We start from the raw sequence: 24,797 nt of genomic DNA, 5'->3' as shown, positions 1-24,797 counted from the left end.
TATTCATGTTTGATTGTTGGGATTTTGGGATTTTTATTATTTTTTTATTCCTTTTTTCTATGTTTATTGTTTCCTTCCTAAAGAGACACACAGGTCACTTTTGTGCTCAAACCAAAGTTGAAACATTTCCTAATTATCTGCATATGATAGATTTCTATTCAGTTACATATTTGAAACCCAACCTATGCTTAAACCACTAAAATGTCACATTCAACGTAAAAGGTCTTAACAGCCCGATTAAAAGGAAAAGAGTCTATACATACCTTAAGAAATTAAAGGCTGACATTGTGTTTTTACAAGAAACACATCTTACAGCCAGTGAACACAAGAAATTGAAGAGGGAATGGGTAGGACAAGTTTTTGCATCCTCTTAACTCCAAAGCAAGAGGAACTGCAATTTTGATAAGTAGACACATCCCCTTCTGCGTCAACAACACCATCTCTGATCCCTCTGGCAGGTTTGTTTTGGTGCAGGGGCATATGTTTTCAGAGTCTTGGACCCTATTGAATATTTATGCTCCTAACTTCGATGACCATATGTTTATTCAGAATGTCTTCCTTCAGGTTGCTCAAGCACCACCAGGATGGCTACTGGTTGCTTTTCTTTTTTCTTTTTTTTTCTTTCTTCTTTTTGCTTAGATACAGTTCTTGATAGGTCTTCTGATAAACCCTCACTTCTTACCAAAGCCGGCAAGCTCACCATGTCATTCATGAAAGATCTCAATTTACTAGACATCTGGAGACAGTTGCACCCACAGGATAGGGACTACTCTTTTTATTCACACCCACACAAGACACACACACGCATAGATAACTTTTTACTTTCGACACAACTGTTTCATAGAGTGTTAGATGTCGAGTATCTCCCCAGATTGCTTAGTGACCATTCTCCTCTGGTATTATCAATCTCCATTCCTACCAAGGTAAATGGAGCATATAGATGGAGACTAAATTCTAGACTCCTAAAGCAACCTGAATTTTGTGCATTCATCAAAGAGCAGATCAATATTTTTACTTTGACAAACAAACCCTCTGCTCCTGACAGCTTCAATCTTTGAGACACATTGAAGGCCTATCTGAGGGGACAGATTATTTCCTATACTAAAGGGCTGAAGAAAAAACACGGTGCGGAACTGAGTGCCCTTGAATCTGAAATCTCAGAGCTAGAGAAAACCTACCAAAGAGGCCCGACTAAAGATCTATACAGGCTTTTGGTAAATAAAAAACTTAAATATAATATTCTGAACACATATCAAGCTGAGAGGGCCATCACTAAATCAAAACAGCGTTATTATGAGCTTGGAGAGAAAGCTCACAAAGTATTGGCATGGCAACTGAAAGCAGAGGAAAGTAAGAGGACAATTAATGCCATAGAAACTCTTACTAATGAGATATCTTTCGACCCTACTGAAATTAACAATACTTAAATACTTAATAATTAAATACTATGAAGACCTCTACACTTCCCAATCAAGCGATGATCTATCAGAGATCGACTCCTTTCTCTCCTCTCTCAACCTCCCATGCTTGTCAGGGGAAGACAGCGAGCGCCTGAGTGAACACTTCTCAGTTCCTGAATTGTTGGAGACCATTAAATCCTTACCTTCTAATAAATCTCCTGGGGAGGATGGCTTCCTTCCAGAGTTCTATAAAGAATTTAGGGAGCTGTTGGTCCCCTACCTTATGGAGGTACTTAAAAAAGCCAGAGAAGACAACTGCTTTCCAGAGTCCTTCTCTCAAGCAGTGATTACTGTAATCCACAAGAAAGGGAAAAACCCGCCAAAGTGCGCCTCCTATAGACCAATCTCTCTCCTTAACACAGATTGTAAACTGGTCACCAAGATGCTATTTAAGAGACTGGAGTCATGTCTTCCCCTGTTGGTCAACCCAGATCAGACTGGCTTCATAATTAATAGATTGTCCTCCAATAATCTCAGAAGGTTCTTTGATATAATTCACCTTGCTAACAAAAACAAAATACCTAGTGTCGCAGTCTCCCTCGACGCTGAAAAGGCCTTTGATAGGGTTGAATGGCCATACCTCTTTCGCGTCTTGGAAAAGTTCGGTTTAGGTACCGTGTTTGTAAATTTGATAAAATCACTCTACAAATCTCCTAAAGCTAGGATTGCTACCAATGGGATTACTTCCTCCTCTTTCCCTCTTTATAGGGGGAACAGACAAGGTTGCCCAATTAGCCCCCACCTCTTTGCCCTCGCCATCGAACCGTTGGCTGAGGCTATTAGAACGTGCCCTGACATACATGGCTTTGAGGTGGGCCCCCATACCCATAAATTATCACTCTTTGCGGACGACCTTATCTTATTTCTAACAAACCCAGAACACTCCCTCTCTCACTTGCAGATCCTACTACAGTGTTATAATTCTTTCTCTGGATATAAGGTCAATTTTGATAAAAGCGAAATCTTACCGTTGTCTGTCTTTGACCATCATACCATCAAGCACAAGTTTCCTTTTAGATGGTCGCCTATGGGCTTCACATATTTGGGCATAATGGTGGATGGTAATCTGAACAACCTCTATAAACTCAATCTGGCCAGTTTGTTGCAAAAGGTGGAGGTTGACCTTTGTAAATGGATGGACTTACCTCTCACTCTACTGGGTAGAATCAATGTAATTAAAATGAATGTCCTGCCAAGGTTTCTATATCTGTTTCAATCTCTCCCTTATCCTTGTTCCCGCAGCATTTTTTTCCTCTCTCGACAAGCTGACCAGACGGTTTATCTGGCACGGCAAAACCCCTAGGGTTGGCCTGGATAAACTGACCCTTGATTACAGTCAAGGGGGCTTAAACCTCCCCAATTTTAGAATGTACTACTGGGCTGCACAGTCTAGGTTTCTGGCTCAGAGGTTTGACAATGGTCCCTCTCCCTCATGGTTGAACATTGAAAAGCTTGAGGTAAATGATGCCACTGGAGCAGATTTGTTTTACAAATGGGACAGAAAATCTGTAAAAACCATCACAGACAACCCTTTAATCATACATTCTGTCCTGGCATGGTGCAAACTGCATGAGCTGTTCGGACGAGGGGGATTCCTTCCCCCTAAAACCCCTTTATGGAACAATAGATTGATCCCTATGTTTTTCCAGAATAGTAACTTTAGACCATGGTCTGATAAGGGGATCACTCTTCTGGAACATTGTTACGGGGAGGGAGTTCTTATGTCTTTTGATCAGCTGAAACAGAAATACCACTTGCCTAACAGGGACTTCTTTAGCTACCTACAACTACGAAACTTTATTAGGGTGACTCTCAAGGGACAATGGAACCTACCTAAGATGTCACCTATTGAACAACTCTGCCACGCAGACCAACCACTGTTCAAGACCATTTCCCGTGTTTAAAATGCTCTTATGTCAGGACTAACACTGCCTGGGCTAGATAAACCCCGACTTAGATGGGAGAAAGATCTGGGTATTGATCTTGATGAGGATCTATGGAGTGACCTATGCAGGGATGGGGTTACATCCACATTGAACTCCACATACAGACTGATCCAGTTTAATTTCCTCCATCAGCTCTATATCACCCCATCTAGACTGCACAAGTTCAACCCAGATATCTCCTCCCTATGTTTTAGATGTGGCTCAGATGAAGGAACATTCCTCCATTCCACTTGGCAGTGTTCAAAACTACACGGTTTCTGGCAGGGGGTATGCGATACCATATCCTCAATTCACGGGGTTGCATTCCCTTTAGACCCGGAGGTCTGTCTACTGGGTAACTTTACTAACACCAATCTTAGGAAAAGCCATACTATAAAGCTAACAGAAATATTGCTAGCGATGGCCAAGAAATGTATTGCCTTGAAATGGAAATTGGATTCCTCCCTGCCAGTTGCAATGTGGCTATCGGAAGTTAATAGTTGTATCCCTTTGGAGAAAATCACTTACTGCATGAGGAATAAGTTAAAGACATTTTACAGAATTTGGCAACCTTTTATTGACTATATGGAGAATCTCCCCCCACATCTCATTGATTGAATCTATATATAATCCTCACATAATGTTTCACACGTAATGTATAATATGTAGCCTACGGCAGGTGATCCAATGTCTCGTTATTTTTTCTTTTTTCTTTTTTTTCTTATTGTATGTTTGTTTATATAATTATAATTATTTTTTATTTTTGTTACGCTCATCTGTTACTGTCACTTTGTCCTATCGTTGTCTAATATCTTTTCACTTTTGTTTTGAATGTTCTTAATTGGAAAATGCACAAAAAAAAAATATTTAAAAAGAAAAAAAAAGAACACATTCTTATTTTCAATGACGGCCTAGTAACGGTGGGTTAACCGCCTTGTTCAGGGGCAGAACGACAGATTTTGCAACCTTACAGTTAACTACTCCAACGCTCTAACCACCTGCCTCTTATTGCACTCCACGAGGAGCCTGCCTGTTACGCGAATGGAGTAGAAGCCAAGGTAAGTTGCTAGCTAGCCTTAAACTTATCTTATAAAAAACAATCAATCAATCATAATCACTAGTTATAACTACACATGGTTGCTGATATTACTAGTTTATCTAGCGTGTCCTGCGTTGCATATATTTGATGCTAACTAATTTGCCAGAGTTTTACGTAATTATGACATAACATTGAAGGTTGTGCAATGTAACAAGAATATTTAGACTTAGGGATGCCACCTGTTAGATAAAATACAGAACGGTTCCGTATTTCACTGAAATAATAAACGTTTTGTTTTCAAAATGATAGTTTCCGGATTCGACCATATTAATGACCAAAGGCTCGTATTTCTGTGTGTTATTATGTTATAATTAAGTCTATGATTTGATAGAGCAGTCTGACTGAGCGATGGTAGGCAGCAGCAGGCTCATAAGCATTAATTCAAACAGCACTTTCGTGCGTTTTGCTAGCCGCTCTTCGCAAGCACAGTTCTGTTATGACTTCAAGCCTATCAACCTAATGGCTGGTGTAAAATAGTCCTATAAATACTATATTAACTACAACCTAAAACCTCTTACCTTGGAATATTGAACTCGCTCGGCTCCGGGCAGCCGAGCGGAAATGGAGGAAAACTCGCCTCCCTGCAGACCTGGCATCCTTTCACTCCCTCCTCTCTACATTTTCCTCCTCTGTCTCTGCTGCTAAAGCCACTTTCTACCACTCTAAATTCCAAGCATCTGCCTCTAACCCTAGGAAGCTCTTTGCCACCTTCTCCTCCCTCTTGAATCCTCCTCCCCCTCCCCCCCCCTCCTCCCTCTCTGCAGATGACTTCGTCAACCATTTTGAAAAGAAGGTCGACGACATCCGATCCTCGTTTGCTAAGTCAAACGACACCGCTGGTTCTGCTCACACTGCCCTACCCTGTGCTCTGACCTCTTTCTCCCCTCTCTCTCCAGATGACATCTCGCGTCTTGTGACGGCCGGCCGCCCAACAACCTGCCCGCTTGACCCTATCCCCTCCTCTCTTCTCCAGACCATCTCCGGTGACCTTCTCCCTTACCTCACCTCGCTCATCAACTCATCCCTGACCGCTGGCTACGTCCCTCCCGTCTTCAAGAGAGCGAGAGTTGCACCCCTTCTGAAAAAACCTACACTCGATCCCTCCGATGTCAACAACTACAGACCAGTATCCCTTCTTTCTTTTCTCTCCAAAACTCTTGAACGTGCCGTCCTTGGCCAGCTCTCCCGCTATCTCTCTCAGAATGACCTTCTTGATCCAAATCAGTCAGGTTTCAAGACTAGTCATTCAACTGAGACTGCTCTTCTCTGTATCACGGAGGCGCTCCGCACTGCTAAAGCTAACTCTCTCTCCTCTGCTCTCATCCTTCTAGACCTATCGGCTGCCTTCGATACTGTGAACCATCAGATCCTCCTCTCCACCCTCTCCGAGTTGGGCATCTCCGGCGCGGCCCACGCTTGGATTGCGTCCTACCTGACAGGTCGCTCCTACCAGGTGGCGTGGCGAGAATCCGTCTCCTCACCACGTGCTCTCACCACTGGTGTCCCCCAGGGCTCTGTTCTAGGCCCTCTCCTATTCTCGCTATACACCAAGTCACTTGGCTCTGTCATAACCTCACATGGTCTCTCCTATCATTGCTATGCAGACGACACACAATTAATCTTCTCCTTTCCCCCTTCTGACGACCAGGTGGCGAATCGCATCTCTGCATGTCTGGCAGACATATCAGTGTGGATGACGGATCATCACCTCAAGCTGAACCTCGGCAAGACGGAGCTGCTCTTCCTCCCGGGAAGGACTGCCCGTTCCATGATCTCGCCATCACGGTTGACAACTCCATTGTGTCCTCGTCCCAGAGCGCTAAGAACCTTGGCGTGATCCTGGACAACACCCTGTCGTTCTCAAATTACATCAAGGCGGTGGCCCGTTCCTGTAGGTTCATGCTCTACAACATCCGCAGAGTACGACCCTGCCTCACACAGGAAGCGGCGCAGGTCCTAATCCAGGCACTTGTCATCTCCCGTCTGGATTACTGCAACTCGCTGTTGGCTGGGCTCCCTGCCTGTGCCATTAAACCCCTACAACTCATCCAGAACGCCGCAGCCCGTCTGGTGTTCAACCTTCCCAAGTTCTCTCACGTCACCCCGCTCCTCCGCTCTCTCCACTGGCTTCCAGTTGAAGCTCGCATCCGCTACAAGACCATGGTGCTTGCCTACGGAGCGGTGAGGGGAACGGCACCTCACTACCTCCAGGCTCTGATCAGGCCCTACACCCAAACAAGGGCACTGCGTTCATCCACCTCTGGCCTGCTCGCCTCCCTACCACTGAGGAAGTACAGTTCCCGCTCAGCCCAGTCAAAACTGTTCGCTGCTCTGGCCCCCCAATGGTGGAACAAACTCCCTCACGACGCCAGGACAGCGGAGTCAATCACCACCTTCCGGAGACACCTGAAACCCCACCTCTTTAAGGAATACCTAGGATAGGATAAAGTAATCCTTCTCCCCCCCCCCCCTTAAAAGACCTAGATGCACTATTGTAAAGTGGCTGTTCCACTGGATGTCATAAGGTGAAAGCACCAATTTGTAAGTCGCTCTGGATAAGAGCGTCTGCTAAATGACTTAAATGTAAATGTAAATGTGGAACCACTAACTTTCATATGTTCTCATGTTCTGAGCAAGGAACTCAAATGTTAGCTTTTTTACATGGCACATATTGCACTTTTACTTCTCCAACACTTTGTTTTTGCATTATTTAAACCAAATTGAATTTTAATTAATGTATTATATTAAGTTTTTAAAAAGTGTTCATGGGCCTCCCGGGTGGCGCAGTGGTTAAGGGTGCTGTACTGCAGCTCCAGCTGTGCCACCAGCGGGTGGGTTCGCGCCCAGGCTTTGTCGTAACCGGCCGCGACCGGGAGGTATGTGGGGTGACGCACAATTGGCCTAGCGTTGTCCGGGTTAGGGAGGGTTTGGCCGGTAGGGATATCCTTGTCTCATCGCGCACCAGTGACTCCTGTGGTGGGCCGGGCACAGTGCACGCTAACCAAGGTTGCCAAGTGCACGGTGTTTCCTCCAACACATTGGTGCGGCTGGCTTCCGGGTTGGATGCGCGCTGTGTTAAGAAGCAGTGTGGCTTGGTTGGGTTGTGTATTGGAGGACGCATGACTTTCAACCTTTGTCTCTCCCTAGCCCGTATGGGAGTTGTAGCGATGAGACAAGATAGTAGCTACTAACAATTGGATACCATGAAATTGGAGAGAAAAAGGTTCATTCAGTATTACAAATACATTTTATTTTTTTAATCGGTATCCGCTTTTTTGGTCCTCCAATAATCGGTATCGGCATCACCGTTGAAAAAAATCATAATCGGTCGACCTCTAGTTGGGAAAGGTGGACTTGTTCTCACAGGAACTGACTTTATATACAGATGTATCCAGCAGTATCTCCACCCTTCCTCTCTCTATCTATCTATCTATCTATCTATCTATCTATCTATCTATCTATCTATCTATCTATCTATCCATCTCTCTCCCCCATCTGCTCCTTTTATCTTCAGTGCTTTGTTCTTCAGGGAGCTCATCATGTGACTGTACTGTAAGAGCCAGACTGTTACTGTACTGTTACTGTGGTGTAACATCCAGAATCCTGGGCAGCAGCCTTCTACTGTAAGGACTGTGGCAGTACAGCATACCACACTGGTGATCTGGCCAAGACAATGTTGTACACTTTTCCATGGACAGAATGACACAGCACCAGCTGATAGGAATTGGTTAAGAGCACACTCACAAGCACTTTCTCTTTCATTGGCCAACACACACACACACACCACCTCTACATAACACACTAATATTCATGATCAGTTTGATGGGGAGGAGGTGGTGCGGCAGTGTGTTGGAGCAGCGTTTCAGAAGGTTCTCATTTGCTAATTCCTTGCTGCTGCCTACGTTCTATTATTGAAAACATCCCCTGGAATTTCCTCCAGCAACCACAGCCCAGCCACCACTTCACTGAGAAAGTGTGTTGCAGTGTGTGTGTGTTTGTTGGTGTGTGTTCGTCGTGTGTGTGTGTAAGGGGACTGTGAGTTGTATGACCTAGATAGTTGTTTATTAATGACTACAGCAATAAAATACATAATCAATATTTATATTCACTTTTGTCTGTTGCACAGAGTTTTTGTGTGCACTGTGTATGTGTGTTTATCTATACGAGGTTATTATTCGTGTCTGTTTGTTCAGACTTTAGATTTTTTTTAAATAATATTAAAACAAAGAATATTTCAGTACAGGTTTTTCCATTCTGTTGAAACCATGGTCCTATTGTTCCACTCACTCTCACACAGATATCTCCTGCTTTGTCACAACGTCTCCCTCGTTCTCTCCTTCTTCTCTTCTCTCTCTTCCTCGTCTGTCTCTGTCTGCTTTCCTGTCTGCCTCCATCCCCCCTGTATCACACTGACGCCATCTCTCTCTCTTCTTTAACTCCATCTGCTCTGTCTCACTCTGTCTTTCCATGTCCTCCCCTCCTCCCAGTAGGAACGTTTTATGGAAACAGAAAAGAGTACAGAAGGATAGGAGGAGAAACAAAGGGACACCAGTGAAAGATGACTAGAGGTCTTGCACTGATAGCTCTGTATTGTATTTGTACAGGTGTGTCAGTGTGTGTGTTTGTTGTGTTGTGAAAGTGTGTTTCTGTATTACTGTATCAGTGTGGCTGTATTATTTGACAGTGGTGCCGCTGTCCTGTTTTAGTGTCCGCCCTGTTGGGCTAACGTGTCACTCCCTGCCTCCCCCTCTCCTACTCACCCCCTCCCGTGCGTGAGACTGACGATGCACAGGCCCCGTCTCCCGTGTCACTGGGCTGGGGCGGGGGTCAGCCTTTTTTGTCTTGCATACGTCTTTAACTCAAACATACACGCACGCACACAGACACGCACACACACACACAAGACAGGCAGATGCACACACACACAGGCACACATACAAGGTCTGTCTGATATTAGATCCACCACAAGTCAGAGCTGAAGAGGTGCGATATTAAAACGTAATCTTTGCATCAGTCATCTCCCCATTAGCAGCAGACCCAGTGTGGAGCATCATCACTTGCCTGTCTCCAACTCTCCTTACAGTCTCTATACAGCGCAAGGCAGCAGCATGAAAATCTCTCACAAACATTTTATTGATATTATTACATATTTTACATACACTACCATTCAAAAGTTTGGGGTCACTTAAAAATGTCCTTGTTTTTGAAAGAAAAGCTAATTTTTTGTTCATTAAAATAACATCAAATTGATCAGAAATGCAATGTTGTCACGTTCTGACCTTGTTTTGTCTTTTGTTTTAGTATGGTCAGGGCGTGAGTTGGGTGGGTTGTCTATGTTAGTTTTCTAGGATTTGCCATTTCTGTGTTTGGCCTGGTATGGTTCTCAATCAGAGGCAGCTGTCAATTGTTGTCCCTGATTGAGAACCAGATTTAGGGAGCCTGGTTTCTATTGTGTTTTGTGGGTGGTTGTTTTCTGTCTTTGTGTGTCAGCACCAGACAGAACTGTTTCGGTTGTTTTCTTTGTTGTTTGTTATTCAGTGTTCAGTTTACATTAAAAAATATGAACACGTACCACGCTGCGCATTGGTCCTCACCTTCTTCCCAAGACAGCCGTTACAAATGTAGACATTGTTAATGTTGTAAATGACTATTGTAGCTGGAAACGGCTGATTCTTTTAATGGAATGTCTACATAGGCGTACAGAGGCCAATTATCAGCAACCATCACTCCTGTGTTCCAATGGCACGTTGTGTTAGCTAATCCAAGTTAATCATTTTAAAAGGCTAATTGATCATTAGAAAACCCCTTTGCAATTATATTAGCACAGCTGAAAACTGTTTTTCTGATTAAAGAAGCAATAAAACTGGCCTTCTTTAGACTAGTTGAGTATCTGGAACATCAGCATTTGTGGGTTCGGTTACAGGCTCAAAATAGCCAGAAACAAAGAACTTTCTTCTGAAACTCGTCAGTCTATTCTTGTTTCTGAGAAATGAAGGCTATTCCATGTGAGAAATTGTCAAGAAACTGAAGATCTCGTACAACGCTGCGTACTACTCCCTTCACAGAACAGCGCAAACGGGCTCTAACCAGAATAGAAAGAGGAGTGGGAGGCTCCGGTGCACAACTAAGCAAGAGGACAAGTACATTAGAGTGTCTAGTTTGAGAAAGTCCTCAACTGTCAGCATCATTAAATATTACCCGCAAAACACCAGTCTCAACGTCAACAGTGAAGAGGCGACTCTGGGATGCTGGCCTTCTAGACAGAGTTGCAAAGAAAAAGCCATATCTTAGACTGGCCAATAAAAAGAAAAGATTAAGAAGGGCAAAAGAACACAGAAACTGGACAGAGGATCTCAATGAGACTTTTAAAATGATGGACTTGGATTAGCTAACACACTGCTATTGGAACACAGGAGTGATTGATGGTTGCTGATAATGGGCCTCTGTACGCCTATGTAGATATTGCATTAAAAATCAGCTGTTTCCAGCTACAATAGTAATTTACAACATTAACAATGTCTACACTGAATTTCTGATCAATTTTATGTTATTTTAATGGACATCTAATGTGCTTTTCTTTCAAAAACAATAACATTTCTAAGTGACCCCAAACTTTCGAACGGTAGTGAATATTTTTCCTGACCCGTAATATATTATGTATGACACCTTCCCCCGTTATCATTAAAATAACTACTGATAACTAATCTAGTCTAAAATTAGGAGTTTGGGCCCATAGTGCTAGCCTCTCTCTCTGTCAGGCCCATAGACTCTGTCCCTCTCAGGCCCTGAGGGTTGGTTTAGCGTTATCCGGTGTGCTGGTGGGATTCCCAGGCAGCTCTAATTAGATGGAGGGCTCATTAGACTGCGGGTAGATTGCATGCTTCATTAGTCTCTTGAAAACATATCACAGCTCATTCAGCACTAATGGCTGCTACGCCACATTGCATTAAAACATGTACTCTCACTCCATCTCCATAACTCTCCTCTGGCTAATACAAATACACATGCACACACACTTTCTCTGGCACGCACACAAAAAAACACACACGCGCGTGCACACACACACACACGCGTGCACACACACACACGTTTTGCATGGACACAATTTGCGTAAAGTCTGTTATGAATTATTATGTATCAGCTGATCTGAGAGCTAAACCTGACGAGCATGTAGCAGAGGGGGCTTATTGCAATAAAGAGGGGATGAGGAGGTGAAAGTTGGAGGGCAGGAAATTAAATGATGAAAGGTGGAGCAGGAATCAGATGAGAGAGATAAATAGACCATTGTGGGGGTCTACGAGATGCCATGGCTTCTATCACGTGTCTACATCGCATAGCAGTCAGCGTATGTGTGTGTGTGCAAGATAGGGAACCTTTCTCCAGACGCCTGCCAGCTGCCCTCATCCCTCCTCCCGTCCTAGCAGACAAGGAGTTAAGACCTCAGCTGTCAGCAACAAAAACAAACAGAGGGGGCAATTTTCACTAAATGTTTTAAACCCACCACAGGCCCAACCCCTGCAAGTCCCTGTCTACCCCATCTCTCTTTCCCTCTTTTTCTCCCTGTACACTTTCTCTTTCTTTCCCCAGTCTGTTTTTCCCCTTCTCTCTCTCTCTGTCTCTCTCTGCCAGCAGGTTAGCAGCAGTGACAGTAGCATGTGGGGTCTGGCAGACAGACTGAGACAGACAGTCTAAACATTTAAAGCCAGCGGGAAACACTTTAAATGTTCCAACAGAAATCCACTGACCCCTACAGCCGTCCTGACCCTTACAGCCGTCCTGACCCCTACAGCCGTCCTGACCCCTACAGCCGTCCTGACTTGGTCCATCCACTGACCCCTACAGCCGTCCTGACTTGGTCTATCCACTGACCCCTACAGCCGTCCTGACCCCTACAGCCGTCCTGACTTGGTCCATCCACTGACCCCTACAGCCGTCCTGACTTGGTCCATCCACTGACCCCTACAGCCGTCCTGACCCCTACAGCCATCCTGACTTGGTCCATCCACTGACCCCTACAGCCGTCCTGACCCCTACAGCCCCTGACTTGGTCCAGACCCCCAGTCCTGACTTGGTCCATCCACTGACCCCTACAGCCGTGACCCCTGACTTGGTCCATCCACTGACCCCTACAGCCGTCCTGACTTGGTCCATCCCTGACCCCTACAGCCCCTGACTTAGTCCATCCCTGACCCCTACAGCCGTCTTGACTTGGTCCATCCACTGACCCCTACAGCCGTCCTGACTTGGTCCATCCACTGACCCCTACAGCCGTCCTGACCCCTACAGCCGTCCTGACCCCTACAGCCGTCCTGACCCCTACAGCCGTCCTGACTTGGTCCATCCACTGACCCCTACAGCCGTCCTGACCCCTACAGCCGTCCTGACTTGGTCCATCCACTGACCCCTACAGCCGTCCTGACCCCTACAGCCGTCCTGACTTGGTCCATCCACTGACCCCTACAGCCGTCCTGACTTGGTCCATCCACTGACCCCTACAGCCGTCCTGACTTGGTCCATCCACTGACCCCTACAGCCGTCCTGACTTGGTCCATCCACTGACCCCTACAGCCGTCCTGACTTGGTCCATCCACTGACCCCTACAGCCGTCCTGACTTGGTCCATCCACTGACCCCTACAGCCGTCCTGACTTGGTCCATCCACTGACCCCTACAGCCGTCCTGACTTGGTCCATGTTTTCAGGAGACCGTGGGTCTCTGAGCGTGCACAACAAAGTCAAATCAAATCCAATTGTATTTGTCACATGGTTCATAAACTACAGGTGTGGACTAACAGTGAAATGCTTACTTACGGGCTTACTTACGGGTACGAGGTAATAACTTAGCTATATACAAGGAGTTACAGTACTGAGTGAATGTACAGGGGTACGAGGTAATAACTTGGCTATATACAAGGTGTTACAGTACTGAGTGGATGTGCAGGGGTACGAGGTAATAACTTGGCTATATACAAGGAGTTACAGTACTGAGTGGATGTGCAGAGGTACGAGGTAATAACTTGGCTATATACAAGGAGTTACAGTACTGAGTGGATGTGCAGAGGTACGAGGTAATAACTTGGCTATATACAAGGTGTTACAGTACTGAGTGGATGTACAGGGGTACGAGGTAATAACTTGGCTATATACAAGGTGTTACAGTACTGAGTGGATGTACAGGGGTACGAGGTAATAACTTGGCTATATACAAGGGGTTACAGTACTGAGTGGATGTACAGGGGTACGAGGTAGTTGAGGTAGATATGTAACTAGGAATAATGAGACAGATAGTAAACAGTAGCAGCAGAATACGTAATGAGTCCATAAAAGTCCTTGTAAAGGGTCAATGCAGATAGTCCGTGTAGCTATTTGGTTTACTATTTAGCCGTCTATTTAGCCACCTTGTGACTTGGGAGTATAAGCTGTTCAATGTCCTGTTGGTTTTGGACTTGGTGCATCGGTACCTCTTGGTTGACCTATAGGGGGTAGATGAGTATAAATATAAAAATTATTATTGCTGATTTGGTTCATTAGGAGACCAGGATCGGGACACGACCATTCACAATTGTCGTTCATCACACCCCACCAGTCAAGGCACTCCGAGGGTCTCACCCACAGGGGGTAGAAGAGGGTGTAATGTGGGATGTCTTACGTAAACAGCTGTAAAAGGTTGCTATTACCCAAGGAATAATTCCATGTATTACATATAAAAAATGGCCAGTCGCAAAATCCTGCACAGAGCCTTCATCGTGCGCTGCCACTTTAAGAGCGCATCAGAAGTAAGAAAGGAGGATATAAAGATAGCTCTTCCGGCTCTCTGGAGTGAACTTTCGTTTGGCCCGACAGTTTGATAGTGTGTGCAATGCTGCAGAAGTCTTTTTTATTTTCAGTGTGCATTTGGGGAACAGGACTGGGACACGATCGATCCCGGTCATCGGTCATCACCCCCCTCTGATGGAGGCACTCATTGGGCTGCATGCATAGTAGGGTTGGCCGGTGTCCAGATTTTCATACCTTCATACAGTTCCCGTAACAAAGCATCCTTCACTCATGCTGCCAAACATTCCCTCGTAAAACGGACCATCCTACTGATCCTCGACTTCGGCGATATCATTTACAAAATAGCCTCCAACACTCTGCTCAGCAAATTGGATGCAGTCTATCACAGTGCCATCTGTTTTGTCACCAAAGCCCTGTCTACTACCCACCACTGCGAGCTGTATTCTCTCGTTGGTTGGCCCTCGCTTCATACTCGTCGCCAAACCCACTGGCTCCAGGTCATCTACAAGTCTCTGCTAGGTAAAGCCCCGCTTATCTCAGCTCACTGGTCAACATAGCAGCACCCACCTGTAGCACGTGCTCCAGTAAGTATATCTCACTGGTCATCCCCAAAGCCAATTTCTTCCTTTGGCCGCCTCTCCTTCCAGTTCTCTGCTGCCAATGACTGGAACGAACTGCAAAAATCTCTGAAGCTGGAGACTCATATCTCCCTCACTAGCTTTAAGCACCAGCTGTCAGAGCAGCTTACAGATCACTGCACCTGTACATAGCTCATCTGTAAATAGCCCATCCAATCTACCTCATCCCCATGCTGTATTAATTTATTTATCTTGTTCCTTTGCACCCCAGTATCTCTACTTGCACATTCATCTTCTGCAAACCCTGCCATTCCAGTGTTTAATTGCTATATTGTAATTACTTCGCCACCCTGGCCTATTTATTGCCTTTACTTCTCTTATCCTACCTCATTTGCACATGCTGTATATTTTTCTACTGTATTATTGATTGTATGTTTGTTTATTCCATGTGTAACTCTGTTGTTGTGTGTGTCGAACTGCTATGCTTTATCTTGGCCAGGTCGCAGTTGCAAATGAGAACTTGTTCTCAACTAGCCTACCTGATTAAATAAAGGTGAAATAAGGGCCGCTATTTCTTTCCAAAGGTAAACTTGTTTGTTTTTTTATGCACAGAACAAATTTAGGCAGCAGGGATCTTGATCCAGAAGGGGATTGATTGTCTCTGCTGTAACCGAGTGGCTTGAGCTGGCAAGCTAGCTACTTACTTAGCAAGTTAGCCAACCAAATGCATAGCTGGAGCCCTGAGATAATTTATTTGGCAAATCTTAGATACTTAACTTTTAGTTATAAGCTGTAGCGATGAAACCGAGGGGGTTTAAGCTTTAAGGGTGACCCAACTGGCACTGAAAATCATACGGTCAGTATTTCTAAATACCCCGGTATACGGTATATATGGTATACCTCCTAAGCCTAATATACATAGGATATAAAATCATTACAGAGAAGAAGGGGAGAGACAAGGAGAGGAACGAGGAGGAGGGGAAACCCTTCTACTAAAATAGTGGGATTCCTTACTTTAGATTTACACGTCAAGCGAGAGGTACTCTGTTCAACGCCATGGTTCAGCTGGTTCAGATGCACTGCGGCTAGGATTTCTCTCCCTCGGTTTGCAGACTGGGAGGCTGGGAGGTGATTTATAGATGTGCTTGTACTGTAGAGGTGCAAATGTACACCCAGGGTTAAGGTGCAGGGATGCTGGAGTTATTAAACCTTTGTTACATTACTCATTCTCACGTTGTGGAATAGTACTCTGAACTACAGTACTGGGAGTGAGTCAGACAGGGACTCCCTCGAGCATCTCAACACACACACACACACACACACACACACACACACACACACACACACACACACACACGTGTGCATGTGAACGTACACATGCATACACGCAAATGCACGCATGAACACACACACACCCAAACATCAGATAGCACTCACATTTCCAATCAGGGTAGAGGAATCCTTATTTTCCAACTTTTTTTTTAGGAGTCCAGTTTTGTGGGGCTTGGTTCCACCCCTTTCTCTCTACCCATCCCTCTCTTCTTCTCTCTTTTTTCATGGTCTGTTGTTCCACAGCCTGTGAAGCAACAGCTTGTGTTTGTTTGCAGCATTGCAACAGTGCCCAGCGTGGGTTCTGTGTGTTGTGGTCTACATCAGTGTCCTACTTCCACCCTCTTCCTTCCCCACAGGGGTCCACCAGCCATCCTGACCGCCCATTGGGGAAGCAGGGTAGCCTAGTGGTTAGAGCGTTGGACTAGTAACCGAAAGGTTGCAAGTTCAAATCCCCGAGCTGACAAGGTACAAATCTGTCGTTCTGCCCCTGAACAGGCAGTTAACCCACTGTTCCTAGGCCGTCATTGAAAATAAGAATTTGTTCTTAACTGACTTGCCTAGTAAAATTAAAAATAAATTCTCTGAGGGCATGGATCCCTCTCTCCTGCTGATACAGTCTCCCTCTCTCCTTAAATCTGTCCTTATACTCATCACGCTCTATATTATGGGACCAGCTAGGTCACCCCTGATACAAGTCAGTATTCGACGTCAATTCATGTTTTAGGACGTCAGGAGATGACATGGAAACCGGCCACTAGGGACAACAGAGAGAGCTGTTACCTTCAAGAATGTTTCGGTTTTGCTAAGGCATTACTAACGATTTTTGTTTTACACCTATCCCAAAACCTTAAATCAATCAAGTCAAATGTATTTACATACAGAAACATGGTGGCAATGAAAAACTCCCTAGAAAGGCAGGAACATAGGAAGAACCAGGCTCTGAGGGGTCGCCAGTCCTCTGCTGGCTGTGCGAGGTGGAGATTATAACAGTACATGGCCATTAAGGCCAGATTGTTTTCAAGATGTTCAAACGTTCATAATGACCAGCAGGGTTAAATAATAATCTGTGGTTGTAGGGTGCAATAGGTCAGTACTTCAGGAGTAAATGTCAGTTGGCTTTTCATAGCTGAGCATACAGCAGATATGAGAGAGAGAGAGAGAGAGAGAGAGAGAGAGAGAGAGAGAGAGAGAGAGAGAGAGAGAGTGAGTCAAAAACAGCAGCTCTGGGACAAGGTAGCACAGGATTCCATAACCGCAGAACAGTTGAAACTGGAGCAGCAGGACGACCAGGTGGACTGGGGACAGCTAGGAGTCATCAGGTCAGGTAGTCCTTAGGCATGGTCCTAGAGCCAAGTTCCTCCGGGAGGAGAGGGAATTAGAAGTAGCCCTGACCTTAACCATTCAGAGTTAATGCCTAACTTTACAATTTGGAGTTAATGCCTAAACTAGATTCAGCTGTGGATGGTCTGGGGGGGGTTATTATAATTTGGACAATGAACATTGACAACAAATAAGCCCAAAAGCATTATCTTTATCTTTATTTTTTAAACTTAAAAAAACACTTGTTTTGTTGCCTGTTGCCGACCTCTGTTATAGGGATTACCTCTATATCCTCTCCTCATCCAGCATTGCTTGATTATATTGACAGGGTGCAGGGATGGGTAGAAGCAGGGATGGGTAAATGAATGGAGAAAGGGGTGAAGGGAAGGAGGGGTGCAAGTGAGGACAGGCGGTGTGAGTAATAAGGTGCTGACCCCACAAACCCCTCAGCCTGGGTGGCAACCAGACACACGCTACTATAGAGGAGAGAGGGATGGGGAGAGAGAGAGAAAGAAAAATATAGAGGAAAATAGATACAGAGAGATTAGGAGAGAGATAGAAAGAAAGAATGAGGGAGGGAGGGGGCATATTTTGGAAGGGAGAGATGGGAAGCTACTGTAGAAAAGTAATTAACTCTGGATTGAGGAGGAACTCCCTGGTAGGAGTGTGTTTGTAGCCCAGGATTTTCCAGTCTACCCTGACCAGTGGCACAACAGCAGGCAGGGCAGGGCAGGAAAGAGCTATTAGAACCATAAGAAGGCAGGACTTCTCTCTCATTAAGACCATAATGGATTTGTTTTGGGTTTGCCCTATGAGCCGCCTGCCTCTCTTTTACTGCTTCTTAGCACCACTTTGTTTACAGTGATCTAAATCCTCAGTGATCTAAATCATCAGTGATCTAAATCCTCAGTGGTCTAAATCATCAGTGGTCTAAATCATCAGTGGTCTAAATCATCAGTGGTCTAAATCATCAGTGGTCTAAATCATCAGTGGTCTAAATCATCAGTGTGGCCACCAAATAAACACACTGGCTGGCCGAGTAGGGCCACATAAGTCTGTTTACAGGGAGGAGGATCTACTTATACTTTTAGAGGGATGTGTGTGGCTACTAAATGTGTGTGTTGGTGTGTGGTGCAGGTGTATTTCTTTGTTTGTGTATGGGTGTTTATTTGTGTAGATGTTTTGGGTGTGGGTGAGGGATTGAAGGTGTTTCACATTTGGTAACCTGGTTTGATTTCTTGGATCGTTTGTGAAAATTCTACAGAATATGTTTTGCTTTCATAAGACCTGAAAATAACCATTTCACGGGGTGATTTGCGCGGCACACACTCTGCGTGGCGTTAGGAAGCTTGCCTGTTTACAACGGACATAAAGTTCCACGCCAACTTCCGCTGTCGTGTCACAATACCTGGTCACAGATTTTGGAACCTTTACACACGCAGGTCCAGGATTAATTTTAGCCAGGGTTCATTTGGGGTTCACACATGCTTTATAGCTGGATCAGGGTACCAAAGGCGCCAGGCTCCGGATCAAACAGGGGATAGGTGACAGCGCCCTCACAAATCAAGAAAGAGAGAGGAACGCAAGATATCAGAAATGTATCTTCGACCTCCTCTAATGGTCTCTTGAGTCAGAAACAGTCTGACCACAGACAGTGAATACACACATTCACTCTGAGCGACAGGTCAGACCAGACAGACGGGAGGGTGCACTTGGCCCCCTGTAGCAGGCGTTTGTTCCTGGCTACAGTCCTGATCTCTGTGGCTGTTTGGTGTCTCGTTAGGGAGATGACCATACACACATATGCAGGCCCCTTCACACACACTTACACACTATCTAAAAGTGAGAAAATAAACAAGACGTCAAACAGACAGCTTGACCTAACAGACGGAATGCACAGGACTTTTTTCACTGACCGTAAAAGGGCTTCATAGCTGAAATGAATGAAATATCTGCTCGACAAAGACATGGGGGTCATTGAATCTGCCATTCTGGGAGCAGCCTTCTGCTGTGGAGGGGGCAGGAGAGGATAGGAGAGAGGAAGAAAGGAGTAGAAAGGAGGAGTGGAGAGTAGAGGGAAGAGAGAAGGCAAGAGGAGAGACGTGAAGAGAGGAGAGGAGGGGTGAGGAGAAATAAGTCAAAGAGGAGAGGAGTAGTCTGGGCCCCTCAATAGGGTGTCTGTCCCCTCCTCTTCTCTCTTCTCTGGAGGGGCTTGGTGTGGTGGAGGGAGGGAGAGTGCTGTAATCTGGCCGTCTGATCTGACCGACACTCGGCGGTAGCCTCTCCTCCCTCCCCTGCCAATCCCCACGCAGTCTTTGAACTCCGCCGCCAAGAAAGTGTAGCGCCGCCTTTTCTCCCCTCAGGAATGATCAGAAAAATCATAATAATAAAATAGAGGTTCGGGAAAGCAGGCGAGCTAGGGCCCTTGAAGATTGCCAGCGTGCTGTTAATAAGCTGGGGGAGCGTGCTGGGGGGGTGGGTGATGTCAGAGAGCATTAGGCCGTATTACTGGGTTGAGTGACACCTGGGATTATTCACGGTAGTGAGGAATAAAACTGCTTTCATCAGTGTGTGGCTGGGACCTGTCTGTTTGATGTCAGAATGAAGGAATCAGAAAAAAACAAGGGGTTTGGGGAAGGGGGCCAGGAGCAGAGTGCACTACAATATGGGGTCAATAAGGGTCAGTACATAGGAACAAGTGCAGAGAAAGATCAAGGGTCAGTATATGTTAGGAACTAAGGATGGCCCGTCTGCCACCTTAAACGGTTGAACACATTGGACCAAATGTGGATCTCCAATTCATCTACCAATCATTCAGCGAGCTGTTGGCGTCTGACTACCGACATTTTTGTGATATTCTACATGTGAAATTGGTTTGCAGTCGGTTCACAAAGTACTCTCGGCAGGATAACCCCTGTATTCCTGTCTCTTCAGACCTCTGTTTTAGACTAGAGACTATCTTGTAGCCTGTCATCATGACTAAGGAGAATACATTTTCTGGACCACATGGCCTGATCAGGGAAAACTCTTGGCCCTGTCTATCATGTACAGCATTATTTGAGATGTGAACTGACCTGTTGTGTTTCCTGTTAGGTCACTTCCTGGGGAACCACAGTGTGTTGGACATCCTGAGACAGGAGGGCTACAAGGTGGTGCACGCACCATCACACTACCAGGAACCAATCACAGAGTGAGTACAGAGACACTCCCCGCCCACACCGTAGGGCCACAACCAAAACACATGCACACACATTGACATGTGTATGGGCATTGGGCACAAACACACAGTCACAAACACACAGTCTCAGATTTACCACGGAAGTTTACGATACCACATCAACCGTATTCACTCCAGAGCAGAAACACATGACATGTACTAATTGACACCACATAGATGTGCTAAATGTAGCACACATGCTTCAGTACATGTAGTACACCTTTACAACCAGATCTCCACTATGTAGGAATCCTTTGATTCCCCCATCTCTCCCTCTCCCCCCGCCAGCTGTGAAAGGTAGGCCAGCCCGCTCCCAGCAGCCCCTTGGCATGGCCACCTCACAGAAAGAGCCTCAACCATCTGCCTCCTGAAGAGGGGTGCTGCATCTCCTCATGGAAACCAGTCCCCAGTCTCCCCAGTGAACTTTCCCACCCCTGAACACCCCACATGCTGGGACAGGCTCCCTATCACCCTGCAAGCAGCAGCAGGACCTGGGGGGTTGATCTAAGGCCCGTGCAGGTTGGGCCCATTAAAATAGCAGTGCTAATGGTTGCAGCACTCACTGGAACCAGGGTGAAAATGGACAAATGAGGAACAACAAGGGAAATCACATAAAGCAGAGCAACAGTAAAACATCTCCTCCATCCACTGCTTTTACAAACTCACTTCCTTCACTGCGAATTACAGCTGTAACAAAACCATTCCTCCCTGGCTCATACACAGAGCAGGCCCAGGCCCAGCCTCAGCCGAGCTGCGGGCCACAACACTTCTGCTTTAAAAGCTGACTGATTGTGGACTGACTGATTGTGGTCGAAAAACACACAAAACTGCTCCAAACACTTTGTGCTCTCTGATATGAGCTGACAACAATACAATGTGGCAGGAAGCTTTTCCGGAGGTTATGAAGTGTAAACCTCAAAACTGGGCCTGCACCCAGAGGCATCATGTGTTTTCTGCTCAATAGAGAGATTATGACAAAAGGAACCAAAGCAAAGTGACTCAGTGTAGAGTGGCTGTAGCCCACAGCAGCCAGCATCTGTAGGCAGTGTAATACTGGCTAACACAGAGCTGAACAGTGTGTGGTCTGGATCTGGGGCCTCATTGGGAGGTCAAACCTCCAGGGTGTTTACTGACAGGAAAGCAATATGACCCTTCATATGCATAGTAGGCAGAAGTTGCGCCTAAACGTTAAGGTCAATTAGAGTGTTTTCTGATCCTAGATCTATGCCTACAGGCAACTACCGGTAATCAGATAGGGAAGGAAGTGGCATAAATGACAGGTAAGGAATGTGGATTAGTGTAGGACCAAGTTCCAATGCTTTTGAAATGTATCCTCCTTTCCTGCTCTCGTATGACGGTGTTGATCAAAGCAATGTAACGGAAACCTTACTTTGCCCTATCTGACCGTGTTACATCCTTGACTACTTCAAGCAAATGAATATGGTAAGGATACATTTCTAAGGTATTGAGTTGTCAGGGTGGTCATAGGGGTTACAGCTTCCTCCCTTGTGGCAGATTTAGATACTCAGTAAACTCTTTACAAGCACAGAGGACATTGTGTCCCTGTTGGAAGTTCAAAGCCCTTTGGAGCCTATAGGTAGGCTGGAGAGAACCGTGGTGGTCAGGTCACCTTAAACCACGCACCATTTCACATTCACACACAACCTCGAAGGAGAACCTCCCTAAAATATATTACATAACATAAATAAACTACTCACCAACATTATTCTGTTATCTTTCATCTATTCTAGTGACGAGGGAACATACATCCAGGTCTATATCACAATGTTCTAATATTTAATAAGCATAGTTCTTTGTCCCACAGAGAACCAACAGAAAGCCCCAGCGATGGGGGCTCCGATGCGGGTACAGTCTCTCCGTCTGACTGGGTGACCAGTCCCTCAGACCTGGATGATGGGCTGGAGGGGCTGGAGGATGAGGAGCTGCCCCACATGCTGCTGCCAGACAGCCTGAGCCAGCTGGAGGAGTTTGGGAGACACAAGCGCCCCCGGAAGGCCCACCGTGGTCACAGCCGCCCCGCCTCTTCAGTGACCTGTGGGTCCGCATTGGTGACAGGTGAGAGGAGAACAAACACACACACTGTCTCTAGCTCTGTATTGAAACAAGCCAATGGCAACAAAGAGTATCATAACATGAAGAGAAGCAGACAGTGCAACTGCACACTCATAGGACAGGATGAGCACTCACACAGCGAGAGACAGTAACAAGATCTGTCAGAAACTACCGCAGTGTTCCAGTTAACCTGACTAATCTGGTTCTCACCCTCCAGCACCACACCTCCTCAGCCTAATGTGAGGATAACCAATGGCTACGTGACAGTGGAGCCCGCCCTCACCCACCAAGAGCAGCGCAGGAGGGCAGACCTCTACCCCTCCATGAAGGCCCCCAGCAAGGCTTCCCCCTCTGCCCTGCCCACCCCCAGCTCAGCCCAGCCCAACACTGGCACCACCCACTCTCTCACCTACCTGCTAACATTGCTTATCACTTACCTGCTGTTCACCTCCTGACCACACAGTGGAGCTCTCTCCACACACACACACTGACTGTCTCCATACCTGAGTGAGCATTGTTATGTGCCATAATCCTAGAACATACAAAGATCTACATATAAAGATTCTGCAAACGGGAACTGGAGGTGGATATTAACTGCTATGGGCATGGAACATACATTACACAGATCATTAGAACATTTGCACATTCACAGGATATGGATATGAGGGTTGGGGACACCAGACCAGACCCGACCCGACCGACAGACAGACAGACAGGGACCTCTGAGACAGACCGGTCCGTCTTCAGGCTTCTGTGAAGGGAGATGCAACAGTCTGTGAAAAGTTATTTAAACTCACACTGTGTGGAATAAGCTTTTACCCATGATAAAATGGATGAACGGTCTATCAGACATCTAATGGAAGATACTATATGGCATCTATATTATGAAGTTGTCAGTTGTAGAGGCTGAGTCTTTAAACCTCAAGAAAAAAATATGATAGAATAATGAGTATAGCACAAGGTCTGGAACTCTCAGAGGAGTCTAGAGAGGTGTCAAACCACCTTAAATTAAATATTATTATGAATAATATTGATATTAATGATGATAGACATACTAATGACAATATTAACAGCTATAACTGTAATAAGGTCTAATATCTAATAGACATAGGACGAGGCACACAGTGGAAGTTTTTGTAAATTGTGCATTTTGTTTATAAAAAAAATAATTGTATATTTATTATTTCTCTAAGAGTATATTTTATTGCATTTGATCATTACTGAAAAATAAACTTTTGGAAATTCCCTTACCTTGGGCTGCATTTTTCTCTCGGCCTACTTGTCCATTTGAATGCAAGTTAGTATTTTATTTCGAACATATTGAGTGCAATAATGTAAAGGTCAGACGTGCAGAACATCTAGAGGTGGAATTCTCTAAATGAATTCACTCGGCCCTCTACTGGTTTCAATGGGTATGCAGGGGTTTGGTCATCAAGTTACGCTGGTGCTACTTTCCCCACCAGGTGGCAATGGTGGCTCACACAAGAAAACAAATCACACGAAACGCTCAAACTCAAATATGAAACCAAAACAATAGCCCATGGTACTGTGGCACCTCTGCTTACTTCCATCTCTTTCAGTAATGCTCTTGTTGGCTTTCATATACTACAATTGTTGGTTATGTATAATTTCCGCCAGCGTAGTTTTCAGCACAAAAATCTATGTGTTGCTTCTTTTCTGCAGCAGGCCAAGTCTACAACATGCGGGAGATGATAGTGAGTTTACCATGCCAAGAACTCAAATAGACTGCTTAGTTTATAGAATAATCTACTTTGAAAACTAGAAACTAGGATTGGGGTATTTTCACCTGTGCCATATAATTGTATTTAATCCCATATTCAGTGTCTTAAATTCATACCAATTATAGACCAATAGCTTTATATATTTACACTGCTGTAATTTGGTTAAACAAAACTAAAATATTTCAGTGGTCAAATGTACTTGGTTTATGTTGGCCTACAGTTTATATGTACTAAATTCGAAATATAGGTCTACTCTATTGAAAATCCACAGTTGGC

The 24,797-nt window shown here is 45.3% G+C and overlaps 1 protein-coding gene across 1 annotated transcript in view; it reads left to right on the top strand.

Annotated features, from left to right (window-relative positions):
- LOC115145036 (metalloprotease TIKI2-like) overlaps positions 1-24,029 on the top strand; it is a 107,973-nt gene extending 83,944 nt beyond the window's left edge. Inside the window, 4 exon segments of the mRNA XM_065003081.1 lie at positions 20,583-20,679; positions 22,532-22,739; positions 22,742-22,782; positions 22,997-24,029. Of these exon segments, the coding sequence (XP_064859153.1) occupies positions 20,583-20,679; positions 22,532-22,739; positions 22,742-22,782; positions 22,997-23,234 (584 nt within the window). The 3' untranslated portion in view covers positions 23,235-24,029.
- The last annotated feature ends 768 nt before the right edge of the window (positions 24,030-24,797 follow it).

Source organism: Oncorhynchus nerka, linkage group LG17, assembly GCF_034236695.1.
Source record: "Oncorhynchus nerka isolate Pitt River linkage group LG17, Oner_Uvic_2.0, whole genome shotgun sequence".
NCBI classification, from domain to species: Eukaryota; Metazoa; Chordata; class Actinopteri; order Salmoniformes; family Salmonidae; genus Oncorhynchus; species Oncorhynchus nerka.
This window is presented reverse-complemented; position numbering and strand designations above follow the sequence as displayed.